The sequence below is a fragment of the Panthera tigris genome, chromosome A2 (genome assembly GCF_018350195.1).
Source record: "Panthera tigris isolate Pti1 chromosome A2, P.tigris_Pti1_mat1.1, whole genome shotgun sequence".
Taxonomy (NCBI): Eukaryota; Metazoa; Chordata; class Mammalia; order Carnivora; family Felidae; genus Panthera; species Panthera tigris.
Genome location: NC_056661.1, coordinates 152,631,268 through 152,647,727, shown reverse-complemented (window position 1 = coordinate 152,647,727; position 16,460 = coordinate 152,631,268). Strand labels below are relative to the sequence as shown.

Sequence of the window (16,460 nt, the reverse complement as noted above, 5' to 3'; positions counted from 1 at the left end):
TTTACCAAAGGTGTTACCCTTTGAAGGTCCGGGTTCATGCAGAGTTTGAGTCTAATTCTCAATCTATATAAGCCCAAGAAAACCCTATCTCCTGTGCTCTGAGAAGAAATTTGAAAATAAATCATAAAGTGTTAGATGAAAATCAGCAAGTACCCCTACAGGCAACCAAAGTTTCAAAGTCATATTAACACGCTGGTAGCTTCTTTGCGTTGGGCCCTTGGGATTTCTCTTATACATCTGCAATCTCAGCTGTGCTTTTACAGGATATTTGTTATATTTTATAGTGTTTCTAACTTGTATGAGGTTAAATCTTACAATTTAATTAATGTGTGCAAATTTCCCACTACCACACAGTCATCTATTCTTGGAAATACAGGGGTTCTAGGATTTTTACAAAGTTTAAAAACACTCTTCTTAAGAGTACACTACCTATTAATCTATGATAAATACCATATATCCTTTTCATCTTATGAATGTATTTCAACATTCCTCAATTATGACCAATTAAAGATTTGGTTCAATACTTACCTTCACTTTGGGTTTAGGTGCAGGAATCACCTTTTTCTTTGCCCTAAGACAACAGATTAAAAAGGAGGTCATTTCAGTAGCAATTAGGTCACTCATTATGAAATTCTAATCTTGCCATTACATGGGTAAATAATTTCTTATGCTATTTGGAAAATTCTATGAAGGAACTATACATATGTGTGTATTTATATATGTGTATACACACACACACACACACACACACACACACACACACACACTCAGTTTATATATGAATATACAGTAACATTTCCTCCAATTTCAATTAACTGGAAGAAAGGCTGAACCATTAGCAAAATATGAACAGTAGATGATAAAAGGTTTTAAAAATTAAATGTAAATAATCAAAATAAAATTAAAAAAATAACTGAAGATAGGGTAACAAAGCTGCCTGAGAAGACCCACTTCAAAGAACTGGTAAGAATTAATAATTATTTATAAGAAAACAGATCTTCAAGAAACCTCAAGCTCAAATTAAACCATAATTTGAGAAGAACCAATGCCAAGAACTTGTAAATAAGGTATTATTTAAAAAAATAAAATTCTTTTAAAGAAAATTATTTTAATATGAGAATTCAAATAAAAAATGTCAAAATGACATGAGGACAAAAGGCAAGTAAAATACCATGCAACCCTGGAAACTTTGGGAACCAGTGTGAAAAAGTTTGAAGACAAAAATCTCATGTGTTCCATAAGAGGAGAAAGTACCCAAATGTCTGTTGAATAACTAAAGGGTTAACAAGCTAAAATACCTCACACTGAGTATTTCTACTTCACTAAATTGAAATGTCATCCATTAAATTAACCAATATCTTGATTAAAACTGACAATCTACAACTTCATTAAGGCGACAGTAATTTTCCAAGTTTTTTTGATAAAGACCATTGGGGCAAAAGATATCAGGCCCATGCATCCCATAGATTTGTACTTTCTGATACAAAGCAAAACAAGACAAAACAAAACACAAGTTAGTCATAATAATAAAGCCACCTAAAAAACTGAAGAGAGGGTCTATGTAAATATATGCTTTAGATTTAAAGGGATGAATTATTTATACCTGAATTGTAACACATTTGTGATTTTAGAACTATAGGGAAATTAAAGGCCAGAAATATTATTGACACCAATACATACACACACATATATATATACCCCCCACCCCAGGATAATTAAACCACCAGTAACAAAGTAAACCTATGTGTATGAAACCAAACTTATCCCAAATTTATACTCCATAAACAAGAATAGCAAGAACCAAAAACCACAATCAACCCAACATAACTCTGATAGTATACTAACAAAGTGTCCTTCCTAAGAGTTGTAAAAAATTCCATTATAATTGTACACAAGGAGATGGGGAGCTTTGTAATGTTACCCGGTTGTTAACCAGACCTCTTAGAATATTGAATTACAGTGGTCTGTAAATTCTCAGTGACTTGCTAATTGTATATTTTATTAACTCTTACTATTACACTTCTATGGTGCAGAGAAATAGCCCTAAGTTGTAGGTAAATATAAAATTCTTGTTGAGTCAACCAGTATTCACCCAAAAATATAACCACAAAAAACCCAGCTTTTTACTACTGCCTACTAGGATCAGAGACTTTTCTTTAGTAATCATACCACTAGGGAAATACCCAGTTTTGAACAGAAGGGAAGGGCATGAAAAATAGATTAATTTTGTAGAATGAAGCACTCTGCAAGGCAAGGCAGGGTAGGTATGTGTAAGAAACTGTCTTCGAAGGCACAAAGCTACAGGTTAGCTATGCTGATCATCATTAAGAGGGAAAGAAAAAAGACACAAAATAACTGGAGGGAAGAAGGCCCAGGAACAAAGGAAACCATCAGAGGCTTCCTGTCTACACGGCTCCTAGCCGCCAGATCTCAGGCCAGCATAGATTCAGGTGTTTAGAGACTAGCCTGAGAACTATTAAACAGATAAACGTGGTCTCAGGTCAACAGAAAAATGATTCTTTTTGAAAAAAAGGCAGTAGTAAAATGGAGATCGTCTAAATGTACATTTAAGTACTATGTTGCCTAGCATTTAATAAATAGTACTTTTGTTTACTAAAGCACATAATGTGAGTAAAAACAAATGAAGAACTATGGAGTCTGTTTTACTCACGGAGCAGAAGTAAGATGATTATGTACACTCCGACTTTCCTTAAAAAGCATTCTGCAAAAGTTAAAAGGACACAATTATTTTTGTGTAACAGATAATGATAACCACTTTCTCATTTTACTCACATGGTTTTCAACAGTCTATTACTTGCTTATTTATCAAATGGAAATTCAGTAATCTGTCTTACAGGGAGTTTTACAGAAGATTTATCTATTTAAATCTTTTAACAGATCAAAAGATGTTTTCTGTTGATTTAACTGGTTGCGACAGCTGCCTATCTTAACATTCTTAACGCTTTATGGTTTAAATTGGACGACTATGCATTTTTGAGACACCACTCTACATTGACTATTGACAACAGAACCCAAGGTTGTGTGTCTCTATTTCTACACTCTCAATTTTGTATTCAGCTCTAGGCTTATCTTCATGATACCTATGTGAAGTCCCCTCCCAAAGTTTATAGCCATCTACCTCTCCACCCATTTTCTCTATTAGCAAAGTCAGGTGCAAAAAAAGAGAAAGTGGTTGGCAAAAAAGTCACCTTTATGTGTATCTCTGTATCTCTACGTCCCTGTGACTAACCATTTTGTCTTTTCAGTGCCTGAAGTTTTCAAAGCAGAGATCATCTGAGAGGACTATAGAGAACGCTAAACACACTAGGTTCTTAACAAAATGAATGTCACATATCTGTCTCTATACATGTATCTTTAAACACAGCAACAATAAGAAAGTAAAATGAAATCTAGGATGTCATATTTCTTACCTTGCCTGCATCCAGCCCTTAGGCCACAATGGTTTCACCTCTGTCTCCATAAAGGATTTAAGATAATCCTCAGCGGACTGGCTTTTATTTGGCTCTAACTCATAGCATCCCAATTTGATCTCAACAAGGTTACATAACAAAGTTCTAAACAGATTAAAAATATATATTTATATATAAATCTGACTGCAAAATTGTGGAAAAGTAAGTTTGAAACAGATTTTTTTTAAGCACATAAATCTGACAGCAATAATAAAGAATATTATCTCAAGAATTCAGATGACATGAAGATAAATAATTTCTAACACACATCACTCATTGCACTACAGCCAAATCCCCAATATGAAACAATTTCCTTTGATACCTTTCATCTAGGCACCAAAGACTGAAAGGGATAGTCCTGCAACCAAACCCTCTATTTGGGGTACAGAAATATTGGTCAAAAAAGATGACTGATTACAGATGTACACAGAGTACTTCACCTTCTGAAGCCAATATGACTGACTTAATAATTAGAAGATTAGTTTATAGAAAGTAGCGTATGAAAATAAAAGTGAGAGCACTCTAAAGATACCAGGACCAAATCAAACTTCTCTTGAATAAATTTTTCCTACACACCAATTTTTGGTTGCTGCCAATCTACTCTTCCATTTACTATATATTCTTCTTATTAGAAACCTTAGTTCCGCATTGTCCATTTGGTTAAAAGTGAAGGCTTTGGTTAAATTTTACCTGATGGTGTCATTCCAGTGGAATTTCTTTCTTGGTCCTATGACACGCTTCCCCGGTTTCTCATCATCATCTTCCTCGGATCCATTTTTCTCTCGTTCTTCGTCTGTCTGCAACCTAAAAATGAAAAAGATTTTATGAAGCCAAGTTCTAACCCAACAGTGCCTATGATATGCTCCAGAGACACCTGTTAAATTGCTTAACTGAATGTTAACTCAAAAGGCAGAGTAAATAATCTACCTTTATACATAATATTTTGAAGAGCATCATAAAGTAGTTTGGTAAATTAGGTCTTCAAGCTGTGTCATTTAAGGGCATGATTACTTATCTTTGAGTTCAGAAAATACTGACTTCAGCCAGTTAAATTGGGTGACATGGGAAATACCTGACCAGTGCCAGCTCTTGCTTTCATCACACCCATCCACTAAATCAACAGAACTTTTGCTTTTGACATCAAAGCAACTGAATGGGAAGTGTTGTGTCATTTAGAAAATATTCAATTATACTGTTTCAGTGGCATATGTGGATTTCTATTTGGTGATAAAGTCCACATAAGACCAATCCCTAAGAGCTAAAAATATTTCTCAAATGCAAAAGCCAGTCCAAACAGAAGAGGTACATACTTGGCACACTTAGCTTGACTGCGAGCTTGGCAGTCCTCCTGGTATTTAAATAGCTGTTCAGGCATGACATTGCTAACAGCCAGTTTCAGTTTTTGCAGAGGTTCTCTTAAACGATCATCCTGAGGGGAAAAAAAAATACTACAAGTTTTTTTAAATACATTTACAAAAAATTATTTTGCAAGCAGATTCTCAAAAGACAATAATTATAGATTTAAAATGTAAGCATATTTAAATATGGACATTTCTTCTACAACACTCAGTCTTCAGGAGGCACACTGGATATAAAATTAGAATGACCATACTTCCCAGGCAGCCAACGAGAATCCTAGTTTGTGCCTGGTAATTACCCCAGCATAATTAATAGTGTTCCTTACACTTGTTTCTTTTAAAAAAATGTTTTATTCGAGTAGAGTTGACACATAACGTATTCCTTTACATTCTTAAAAATGCCCCACGTTTGGCCAAGAAATTATATGGACACTTCAAATGTCATAAAAAATTAAGTAAAGAACAAAATCTACACTATGCAGACTACTACCGGTTGATCCCCATTTTGATGGGGTACCATGAGAGGAGATACTGCTTTGCAACACTAGAACACATAATTTGGTTTGGGTGACAACCGACTGGATGTTGGCATCCTGTTCTTTCGTTTATTGTTACCAATTGTGACTTACGCTGCAAGCAAAGTTACACGATCAAGGTCAGAGAGAAAGAGGGAACTGGAAGACTCTTACTGTTTTCATGCATACCAGTTAACAAACATTACTGCACACATTACAGTGCCTGCTACAAAATCCTATCAAAAGAAATGTGAACGTCCGGTATCAGGGTTCCTAGGTGATCACTTCCTAATTCTGTAGCTGCGACTATCTGCCTGGGAACAACCCACCTATCCATCAGCAGTAAAACAGACACAATAACTGGGATGTATTAACAGAATGGAGCGGTGTACACACTGTAGAGCAGTACAACTGGAGTCCTCCACAGGTAAAGACATAGCTAAATCTGAGGTACATAATGTTCAGTGTAAAAAAGCAAGCTGCAGAGGAAAAGTATGGAGACAGGATGACTCCATTCATACGGAGCTCAAAAACATGCAAAATCAAATAATATAGTATTTACGGATTAAAAGTATACATGACGGGGAGCCTGGGTGACTCAGTCAGGTGAGTGTCCAACTTCAGCTCAGGTCATGATCTCACAGACAGTGGGTTCAAGCTCCGCATCGGGCTCTGCGCCGACAGCTCGGAGCCTTGAGCCTGCTTCCGATTCTGTGTCTCCCTCTCTCTCTGCCCCTTCCCCGCTCATGCTCTGTCTCTCTCTCTCAAAAAATTAACATTAAAATAAATAAATAAATAAAGTATACATGATAAAACCACATGAAGAAAATCAAAGGTTAAGATAGATGTCTTCTTCCACAGGAAGAACAGCAATATTAAATAACTTCAAACATCAAATCTGAAATGCCCCTTAGAAAATATTTTATAATGTATGAAAAGTTGTTCTCCTGCCTCTAATTCCTTTTTTTACTGGTACCCATGTCTGTCACCTGAATGTATGGCAGTGAGCTCTAGCAGTCAATGTCTGAAGGAGCCAGGCAAAAAAAAAAGGAGCCAGGTCACACAAAATCTGTGACCTCGAGTAAATTTCATTTGTTGATTACTCCGCTTTACGTTGAGGAAGAACTTAAAGTTTCTGAATTCAAAAGAGTTATTTTATTAACAGAAGTATAATACCTACAATAAAGAATTCTATGCCAATCAGCTCTTAACACTAGTGGCCCTGGGCACCATGTTCATTCCCCCACCAGCTATGGAGGCCCTTGGCTAGCCATGTTGTGCTGTGTGACTCCCAACCTCTGGCCAGAAAAGTTTAGGTTGACCCAACATAGTATAATCAGATTTCCTGATCCAAAAACTTGGATTGGGATGAGAGGGTTGAGTCAGTCTCTGTGTGTGGCCTTTCTATAATATAAAACCTTGAGAATGAAGTAATCTTATTTTCAGATGCACATAAAAGGATAAAAATAAGACACAGGGAGAGAAAAACAAGAGCTAATCCAAATTATCAGTTCCCATCCCTTTCTGGTTGTTTTTTTGTTTGCTTTTGTTTTGTTTTTGAGAGAGAGAGAAAGAGAGAGTGCGTGTGCACATGAGCAGAGGAGGGGGAAAGAGAGAGGAGGATATAGGATCCAAAGCAGGCTCCGTGCTGACAGCAGAGAGCCCGATGTGGGGTTCAAACTCACGAACTGTGATATCGTGGCCTGAGCCGAAGTCAGATGTTCAACTGACTGAGCGACCCACGTGCCCCTTGTATGTACTTTTAATTCCATCAAATACCTTTATTAATAGAAAAAAAATGTCCTTTCTTGTCTTAAACTGCATTATTTCCTATTACTTGCAAGTTATAAATATTTAAAAAATAAATAATCAAATAAATCATAAGGGAAAAATCATCAGGCAGTGAAGGTACTGAAAACCACCTTATATGGAAGTGAAGGAGGGGACATAATACAAGCTTTCAAAAACATGAAAGCCATGAAGGTGACAAATAATTAGGTTTATGAATGGACTCAAAGGCAGAATCAGGACCAATAGGGTGGAAAGCACCTGGATATGTCTCAGTGCACAGAAGAACTTTCTGATATAATGAAATAAGTTTCTGACCCTGGAAGCATTCAAACTTAGATAATTACTTGGTGGTGTTTTAGGGGAGAAGAATCTAGCAAAATATGGATGATTACACACAAAAAAATCTCCAAGTTTACACGTAACCCTGTGATTCTTTCTCAGTTTTTGTAACGTAGGCATGAACAAATCTGTACAGATCCATTTCAGTAATAAGAAAACCGAGTTATAAATCTGTCAGATATTTGTTGAGGGCAAAGTTGTATCACCTGTGGAACTGACATTAATTTACCAGTCCAGGAATCTACGCCTTAGGAAACATTCTCGTCTAGCCTTTTCAACTGTTGAAAAGTAATTTTTTTCAAGAGATTCTCTATGCCTTTAATAACCTCCTATGGTTATTCAATACATACAATTAAGAGTATAAAAAAACTAATATGCAAAAGTCCCAAATAGAAACTAGTCTCTTTATAGGTTATAAAACTCCAGATACGGATATTATTGATCCTCTTCTTACCTGGACGTTGAGATGTAACTTCTTTAGACGTTTCACCAGTGTTTCTTTATTGCATGGCACAAAAGCTTCAAGATGGGAGTAGACACCACTACGAATGACAGGGCCTAGTTCCTGTAGCTGTAACTCAATGCTGAACAAAAACAACAACAAATAAATAGTACAGAATTTCTTTTAGGTACTAATACATAAGCAAGGAGGTAAAAGCAATGACTCTTCTCTCGTTTTATCTTTCCACGATTTCCTAGACAGTATTTTTCAAGGAAAAAAATATACAGAGAATTTATATAAACATAAGTAGTCTGGTGACTAATTTTTTGATGAACAGGGACAAAACCTACATTTTTGGGTAAAGCATAGGAACTCCATTATTAACCAAAACCCCATTTCCTCAAAGAGATAGATATTCACATCCCCTCTCCCCCAACCACAACTGCTAAGCTAGAGAGTCACATAGTTTCAATGAGTACTTAGAATATTTTTTCCTTAGAGGTGTCTGAAAAAATTGCAGATCCAGAAGAGGTAAAGCTCTTCTGGCTACACATACAGACTGTTTTATCCATTTGTCTCCCTTATTATGCCTGCCTTGCACAAATTAGATACTTAATAGTTGGCTCAATTTATTCCAATTCTTCAGTTCCTGTTTCCATTTATAAATTAGTTTTTTAGATCAAAAATAAATTGTTAAATGGGTATTTAGCCTAATAGTTATTTAAAGAAGGGGGGGAAAAAAAAAAAAAAAGGAAAAGAGTTTTAACAGCCACCATATTCCCAGCTGGACAAGTCTACCAAGAAATAACGGAGGTTTCTCCCAAGATGGAAGACACTAAATCTGGCAGCTGCTATTGTAGGAAGATAGGAACAGATACTAATTTGAAGGCCAAGACTTAACTGGAGCTCTTGGCAACAAACTACATCCAAATCATCACATTCTATGATAGGACAACGTATAGATAGATTTAATAAATAATTCTCATAAATAGATTCAGTTAACAGCTTTTGGGGAAGAAACCCTGCCTATCAAATATATCCATCACTTAGAAGATACACTGCAAGTTCAGAAACAATGAAATGTGGAAAACTATGCCCTTAGCATTGGCAAGAGAAAATGCTTGGTATTAAAGAAGTCAAATACAATATACAAATAGAAAAATGTTTAGGATCTATAAGAACCAGAAGGTCAAATGCACAGGATCATATGGGAAACAACCATTACTGTCATGGTTCTGTGTATAAACATTTGGTTAAATAAATTATGCGTGAAGCTTTATTAGAAGTCTAGACTCTGGGTAGGAGGCTTTCTATGCTTGCCCTGTTATTAAACGATAGTTGAGGCTGAAAATAAAATAGAAACTCCAAGTAGTAAGAGATTTCAATTAAGAATAGATTGACTCAGTGACATACTTAAAAAAATAAGTGGTTTCCAAAGAGGGCGAAACTTGAAAACAGAAGAACTGACTCCCTGCTGCTAAGCCAATACTAGGGAAAAATCAGAGAAGCATATTAACCCTTAAGGTTACAGACTATACTGGTCTATCACAAATATATACAAAATCCTACCTGACAGCAGTATATTTTAAACACACATCCCTCATACAGTTATTTATTTATTTTCCTAAGAATTACAATCTTCTAAGGTCTAAGAAGTATCTGCAGATGACTAAAAACACATGCCAATCAAAGTGTGAATTTCAGGTATTTTCACATTTCAGAAAAATAAAGGTTCTCCCAAAGCAATGAACTTTCCTGAGTCTGACCCCTTCTCTCTACCAGGTTTCTTGTCTTTTCTTTCCTTCTTTAAGTAAAGTCTGTCCCCAAAACAGATATCCATGCAAGAATGTTACAATGACTGGGTCTCAAACCTCTGATAATAAATTATAAGCACAAGATTACTACAGGCTCTAAATGGATAAAAATATACTGGGACCACCTGCTGATAATGCACTGGAGGACAAACACTGGATTTCCTGAGTATATAAGTTTGAAACCCACTTTTATATCCCCATCTGTATGTACAAGGCTCTCATTTGCCTCTGAAGAAGGCTCAAAGAAACACAACATAGGAATCCACAGCTGAAGCAATGGCCAACTTTATAAAAAAGATTCTTCTGGCTCAGGAATGCTTAGTCTTACCTATATTTTCACACAAAATTCTAGAAATACAATCATTTCACCATAATTGATACATAAATAAATCTTCCCATCCCATCAACTCCCTCTTTTTAATAACTGTTTTTTAAGTAAGCTTTACACCCAATGTGGGGCTTGGAATCTTGACCCCAAGACCAAGTCACATGCTCTGTCAACTGAGCCAGCCAGGCACCCTTCTCCCTCTTTTTAAAAAACAGAATACAGGGGCTCCTGGGTGGCTCGGTCAGTTAAGCGTCCAACTTTGGCTCAGGTCATGATCTCGCGGTTCCTGAGTTCAAGCTCCATGACGACGTCTCTGCAACAGCATGGAGCCTGCTTTGGATCCTCTGTTTTCCTCCCCCTCTCTGCACCTCCCCGGCTCATGCTCTCTCTCAAAAATAAACATTAAAAAAACCCAACAAAACAGAATACATATCTTAGTCAATCAGTTTAAAAACACTAGTAAAAGAAAACCTAAGTCCAAATAAATTCGGAATCTAGTAAATTTCTTTTTTTCTTTTAATTTTTTACTGTTCATTTATTTTTGAGAGAGAGAGAAAGAGCACACGAGCAGGGGAGGGACAGAGAGAGCAGGAGACACACAATCTGAAGCAGGCTCTAGGCTCTGAGCTGTCAGCACAGAGCCCAATGCGGGGCTCGAACTCACGAACCATGAGATCGTGTGACCTGGGCCAAAGTCAGACGCTTAACCGACTGAGCTACCCAGGAGCCCCCGGAATCTAGTAAATTTCTTGAATTTTTCCTCAAATATTTCAGATACCCTACCGATACTATCCATATAACAGAACCACTGAAACTAGTAACTGAAGAAAGACTTAGGGAGCAGTAACCCAAACTCAAAATCGAAAATTTATTTTATAGCAAGAATTCAAAAGATCCCTCCTTCCCTGAATGACTTTATTCAGATGGGCTGGTTCTAGTGTTACCTCAAGAACGCCTGGTGTGGCATAGGTTAAAGATGTGGTTCCAAGTTAGTTTTTCCAAATGCAAAGTAATTCCTCAAGAGAGTTAAGGAAAGCTGTGGCAGAGGATCAACCCCCTCACTTTGGTAACCTTCCTTTATGTCAGAGAGGGTGAGACAGACAGGCCAACTGATAAGTCTCTTCATACTGAGATTCAAAAGTCAATACTCATTCATGAGCTCCTTAAAGGAGCGTCTAACAATGAGGTGGCAGACAACAGGGCTCACTGCAAGTGTCCACTGGGATTGGTAGTGCCTTCCCAGAGCATCTGTTGAACAGAACTCAGGTTGGATTGAGATCACAGGCAAAGAGCATTAAGATTTTGTTAGCAATGTCTGCTTGAGGTAAAGGAGGAAATGGGGAGGATCAAGTCGGCATGCTGTATATTTACTGATCCAAGTCAAACTCAATTAGGCAAAAAGAAAAAGCGTTCCCTATTCCAATAAACTTACCTCCCTTTCTCCCCATCATAAAGAAGCAATGGTGAGGCAGAGCTAATACATGTGAATCATTTCATGGGAATTTACTACTCAAAATAATCACATGCCATATGCCCTTAGAAGATCAACTCTGTCCAAAGAAATCAGGGATATTTAGGAAAGTGGGAACAGAGGCCAGGGGGCATAAATAAGTGACTAAAAGGGAAAAAAAATAAACTCTGAGCACTAGGGCTTGTAGAACTGGAGGCACACTCTGTGAAATAAAAATAGGGCTCCAAAAAAATTAGAGGATTTAAGACAGACATGGAGAGATTAAGGAGTCTGCTGGGGGTGGTGGGGGCATCTGGCTGGCTCAGTGGGTAGAGCATGCGACTCTTGATCTTGGGGTCGTGAGTTTGACCCCCACATTGGGTGCAGTGATTACTTAAAAAAAGAAAGAAAGAGCAAGAAAGAGAGAAGCCTGTTAATGGAATGTTGATACTCTGCTTATTTGAGATGTTAGGTCCCAAGGATGTCCTTTGTTTCTCTCAGGAGAGAAAAAGAGGGTCCCTCTTACAGAAGAGTAAAATAAAAAACAATGGTCTCAGTCACAGGAAAAGGACCTGCTCTAGTAAACTTAGGGCTCTCAAGTGGCAAGAAAAAGAAGAGCTAGTCAGATTCCTGACTGTGGAATCTGGGACAGCTCTGATGAGTAATGGTTACACTCTTCATTGAATCTGGGGTGAAAAGGGAGCCAGGTAAAAGGATCTGGCGCAGACAGGAAACATTTGCCTTGCTTCCAGGCAGACAGAATCAGTCTGAAAATCCCTGGCTAAAATGAAGAACAGGAACAAGAAATTCCTGTCACCATACCGGTGGCATACTAGGTTAGGTGTTTCATGGGTCCATGGGGGACCAGAAAGATCTTTTAAGTATTCCAGAGAAAAGAGAGATTGTATTTAATTAAAAACAGTTATCAAAACAAACCAATCCATCATCTTTTATATGAGAAACTACCTTCATTGTGTATTTAAAAGACAAGCCTCACACAAGGTAGTGGAAACACTCCTTGTTTCTTTGTATATAACACTACTGAACCACTAAGAGCAGGCATACATCATTTTCGTGAAAGAGGAGTAACGTGTGCTGTTTTCTCCAGGATTGTTTTTTTGCCCAGTTCTGCTTGCAGCAATCAATTACACACTCAAATGCTATAACCAATGGTCAGAATTCACAAGCCGTTAGGTTTATAAGGACAGCTTAGTTGGCCACAAACTTAGAACGTGCAGCTTTGTTAGTATCAAACTCCAGCTGAGAGTAAAAACTGTCACTAATTTAAATACAATCTGTATCATATGTCGGCCTTCAGCCTCCCCCTCCCTCTCTTCCTTTTCTCTTCTCCACACTGCCTCTCCCCTACCTCACAACCAGAATTTCTTCTTTAAACCATACTTTCCATTTGTCTCCAAATGTTTGTCTACAACCTTGCTAGATACCAATGGAATTATTTTTCCCAAGTCTGAATGAAAATAGAAGGAAAATATACCAAAATTAATATGACCACTCAGAGCTGTTCCAGAAAGACACTTTCATAGAAAGTGACAAAAAAATACATTTAAATCTAAAATAGTATTCAACCTGTAAAGTTGTAATCAACTATAGTTTTAAATGAGTTCTTAAAGTTTAAATAATTTTTTAGGTTTTTTAATCAAAGAAGAGAATTACTTACTCCAGAAGAATATTATTCATATCCTGTGTAAAGAATTTTTTCCTTCCTTCTTCATCAAAAAGTTTGGCAGCCTAGAGAAACATAGGATTGTCAATACCGCTTTCAACACATTATTTGTTTCCATATCTATTTAGGAAAGAATAAGCTTCTAAAGGGTGAGGCTACTGTGATTTACTTCCCTTTGGATCATCCATACTCAGTTTAGTACCTGACATGAGTAGGCAATTACAGAGTGTTGAAACAAATTTAGCATATATACCACTGTTTTCTATTATATCTGTACTTAATTTTTCTCAATCTTTATAAATTAACAAAATTATACATACAAGACTTAAAAAAAATTTTTTTTTTGTTTTAATTTTGAGAGAGAGAGAGACAGGGAGACAGAGCATGAGCAGAAGAGGGGCAGACACAGAATCCGAAGGAGGCTCCAGGCTCTGAGCTGTCAGCATGGAGCCCTATGCAGGGCCCGAACCCATGAACCGTGAGATCATGACCTGAGCTGAAGTCAGATGCTCAACTGACTGAGCCACCCAGGCATCCCAAACACAAGATTTTTTTGTGCTTTGAGTATCTTGTGCATTTTGACGATCCATTGCTTTATTAATTATTGCTGTGATCTCCAACATAACAGAAAGCAGATGGCTCACTTTCTACAGACACTGTCTACAGAAGATCTGTCTGATATCCTCTATTTTACACACATTATCATGTTTAATCCTCATAACAGCCAATGACACTGGTATGACAGCCCCCATTATACAAACAAGGAACCTAAATCTGTCAGAGGGTTACATGGCATGCCCCCAATCACATTACTTTTTTTTTTTTAATCCTGCCTCCTTCTCCCTCCCAAATCACACTGCTTAATAAGTGGTGGATCCAGGACTCAGACCACAAGCCCTCTGATTTCAATTATGCAACATGACCATGCTGTACAAAGATACTCAGCTAACTGCAGCCAGTCTAGGTTCTACCTAATTACTAATAACAAAAAAATTTAGCCAAGATTATTATCAAGGGAGAAGCAAATATTAATGCCATGAGCTTAAGAATAATATTTTCATCATTATTGTCACCTTAACCAGGTGCCCAGAAACCAAGGGTACAAACCAAGACACTCTACCATAAGCAAAATTTACTGGGAAAATCACAAAGGATGTAGTTGAGATCCATGAGATGGAAAACATCAAGAAATCTGATCTAATAATCCGAGCAAGCCATATGCTGACCACGTCAACCCATCAAGTTATTTGACAGTTTTACATGTAATAAATAGAAGAAAATTTCTAAGACGTGCCTTAGTACTTATTAGAAAGAATGAAAACTGCGTATATGCAGCGGGCAGAAATACACGAAAGCTATAAGGAAAACTAAATGTCAAGAAAGAGAATCAAAAAAAGTCAAGAAGGTGAACAGTGGAAGAATATTACAAAGTAAGAAAAGAGTCATGAGAAGCAACTCCTTATCATACAGACATAAGCATATAAGCCAAGGATGAAATCTCACCTCCTAAAGAAAAAATACCATCTCATATTTCTTTTTTTTTAAGTTTATTTATTTACTTTTAGAGAGAGAAAGCATGCACGAGCGGGGGAGGGGCAGAGAGAGAGAGAGAGAGAGAGAGAGAATACCAAGTGGGCTCCGTGCTCTCAGTACAGAGCCCAGACACGCGGCTTGAACTCACGAACCGTGAGATCATGACCTGAGCCAAACTCGAGAGTCGGCTGTTTAACCAACTGAGCCACCCAAGCACCCCTCCATCTCCTATTTCAAAGAAAAAATAGAAGTCACAGATACCAGTAAGTGAAATCAAACTTCTTATTGATAATTTCCTACCAATGGAACAGATACATTAACCCTGGCAGGGCTACCACAGAGACAGAGAATAATTTTTGGTATGGAAGACAATGCTTTTACAAGATCGTAACACACTTATTACTAATCAGTTTTGTTTCTTAAGTGAGAATGAACGGCATATAACACAGAGGCACAGTGCCTGCTACGGAGCTCCATGGTTCTGCCTTCAAATCATGACTCAGACACTTAAAAATTATGTGGCCTTGAGCAAAGCATTTAAACCTTTTGAACCTTGGTTTCCTCGTCCATTAAACGGAAGAACACTACGTACGTCACTGGACTGTGGGAGGACTAGACTGCACAGTAGGTGAAGCACACTGAGCGCAGTCACAGGGCTGCCTCCTGACTGGTAACTGCTCTGGGACACCCGGCAGTACCGTCCGTGCTCAGGACAGAGTACAAGTTTTGCTAAATGAACAGCAGCTATTATTATTAATTACATCTTGAAAAATGTGGATCACATCACTAAGCACTTTTTCAAATTTAGAAGAAACTAAAGATTTTAGGAATGGGCAAAATGGCAGAGCAAAAAGCCCATACTTTGGATTGTAGTTAAATTTCTACCACTTACTACTTGTGTGGACCTGACCAAGCTATAACCTACCTCAAGCTTCTGAACCATAAAAAAGAAATAAGACCCATACTTCCTACACAGAGTAGCTAAAAAGGTTAAATAAAAAACCCATTTATTACCAAAACTATAGAAACTGTATACTTTTCAAAAAATAAGCACAGAAAATAGCAAAAGAATGAAAACAAAGAAGTAATAAAACAGAATAAAAAAGAAAATGACAAAGATCAATTACATAATTACAACAACTAGAAGAAGTTAAAATCATTTGTTACAGGAAAAAGACTCAAATGAGGTCCATAAACAGATTTCCATTTTTACGCTGCCTTATAAGAGAAAGAGCTAAAATAAAGAAAATCAAAGAGGTTGAAGGTAAATGATAAGAAAAGCTATACTATGTAAAAATAAAAAGTCCACAGTAAATCAGACAAAACTAAATTCAAGATGAAAGGCATTAATAGCACAAAAAGTCACCTCCAAATGATAATTATCACAAAAAAGATCTAGTCATCAAGAATTTTATGGGTCAAACCACACAGCATAGAAATAAACAAAGCAAAAACTATGGTACACACAAGCTATAACCTAAGAAACACTAGCAATAAGGGCGCCTGGGTGGCTTAGTTGGTTAAGTGTGAAATTTTCTCCCTCTCTCGCCTGGTCACGCTCTCTCTCTCAAAATAAATAAATAAACATTTTTAAAAAATTTTTAGAAAGAAATATTGGCAATGAGATACTTTAACACACTTCTCTAGGGGCGCCTGGGTGGCTCAGTGGGTTAAGCGTCTGAGTTCAGCTCAGGTCATGATCTAGCAGTCCATGAGTTCAAACCCCGCGTCAGGCT

General features: G+C 37.2%; 1 protein-coding gene across 2 annotated transcripts in view; it reads right to left on the bottom strand.

The window, feature by feature from the left end:
* UBN2 (ubinuclein 2) overlaps positions 1–16,460 on the bottom strand; it is a 77,590-nt gene that overhangs the window by 25,117 nt on the left and 36,013 nt on the right. For both annotated transcript variants that reach the window (XM_042973365.1, XM_042973360.1), the window contains exons 7-13: positions 13,186–13,256; positions 7,928–8,057; positions 4,781–4,899; positions 4,161–4,274; positions 3,432–3,575; positions 2,672–2,722; positions 529–571 (exon numbers count right to left, since the gene is read on the bottom strand). In XM_042973365.1, the coding sequence (XP_042829299.1) occupies positions 529–571; positions 2,672–2,722; positions 3,432–3,575; positions 4,161–4,274; positions 4,781–4,899; positions 7,928–8,057; positions 13,186–13,256 (672 nt within the window). The remainder of the gene's footprint in view (positions 1–528; positions 572–2,671; positions 2,723–3,431; positions 3,576–4,160; positions 4,275–4,780; positions 4,900–7,927; positions 8,058–13,185; positions 13,257–16,460) is intronic.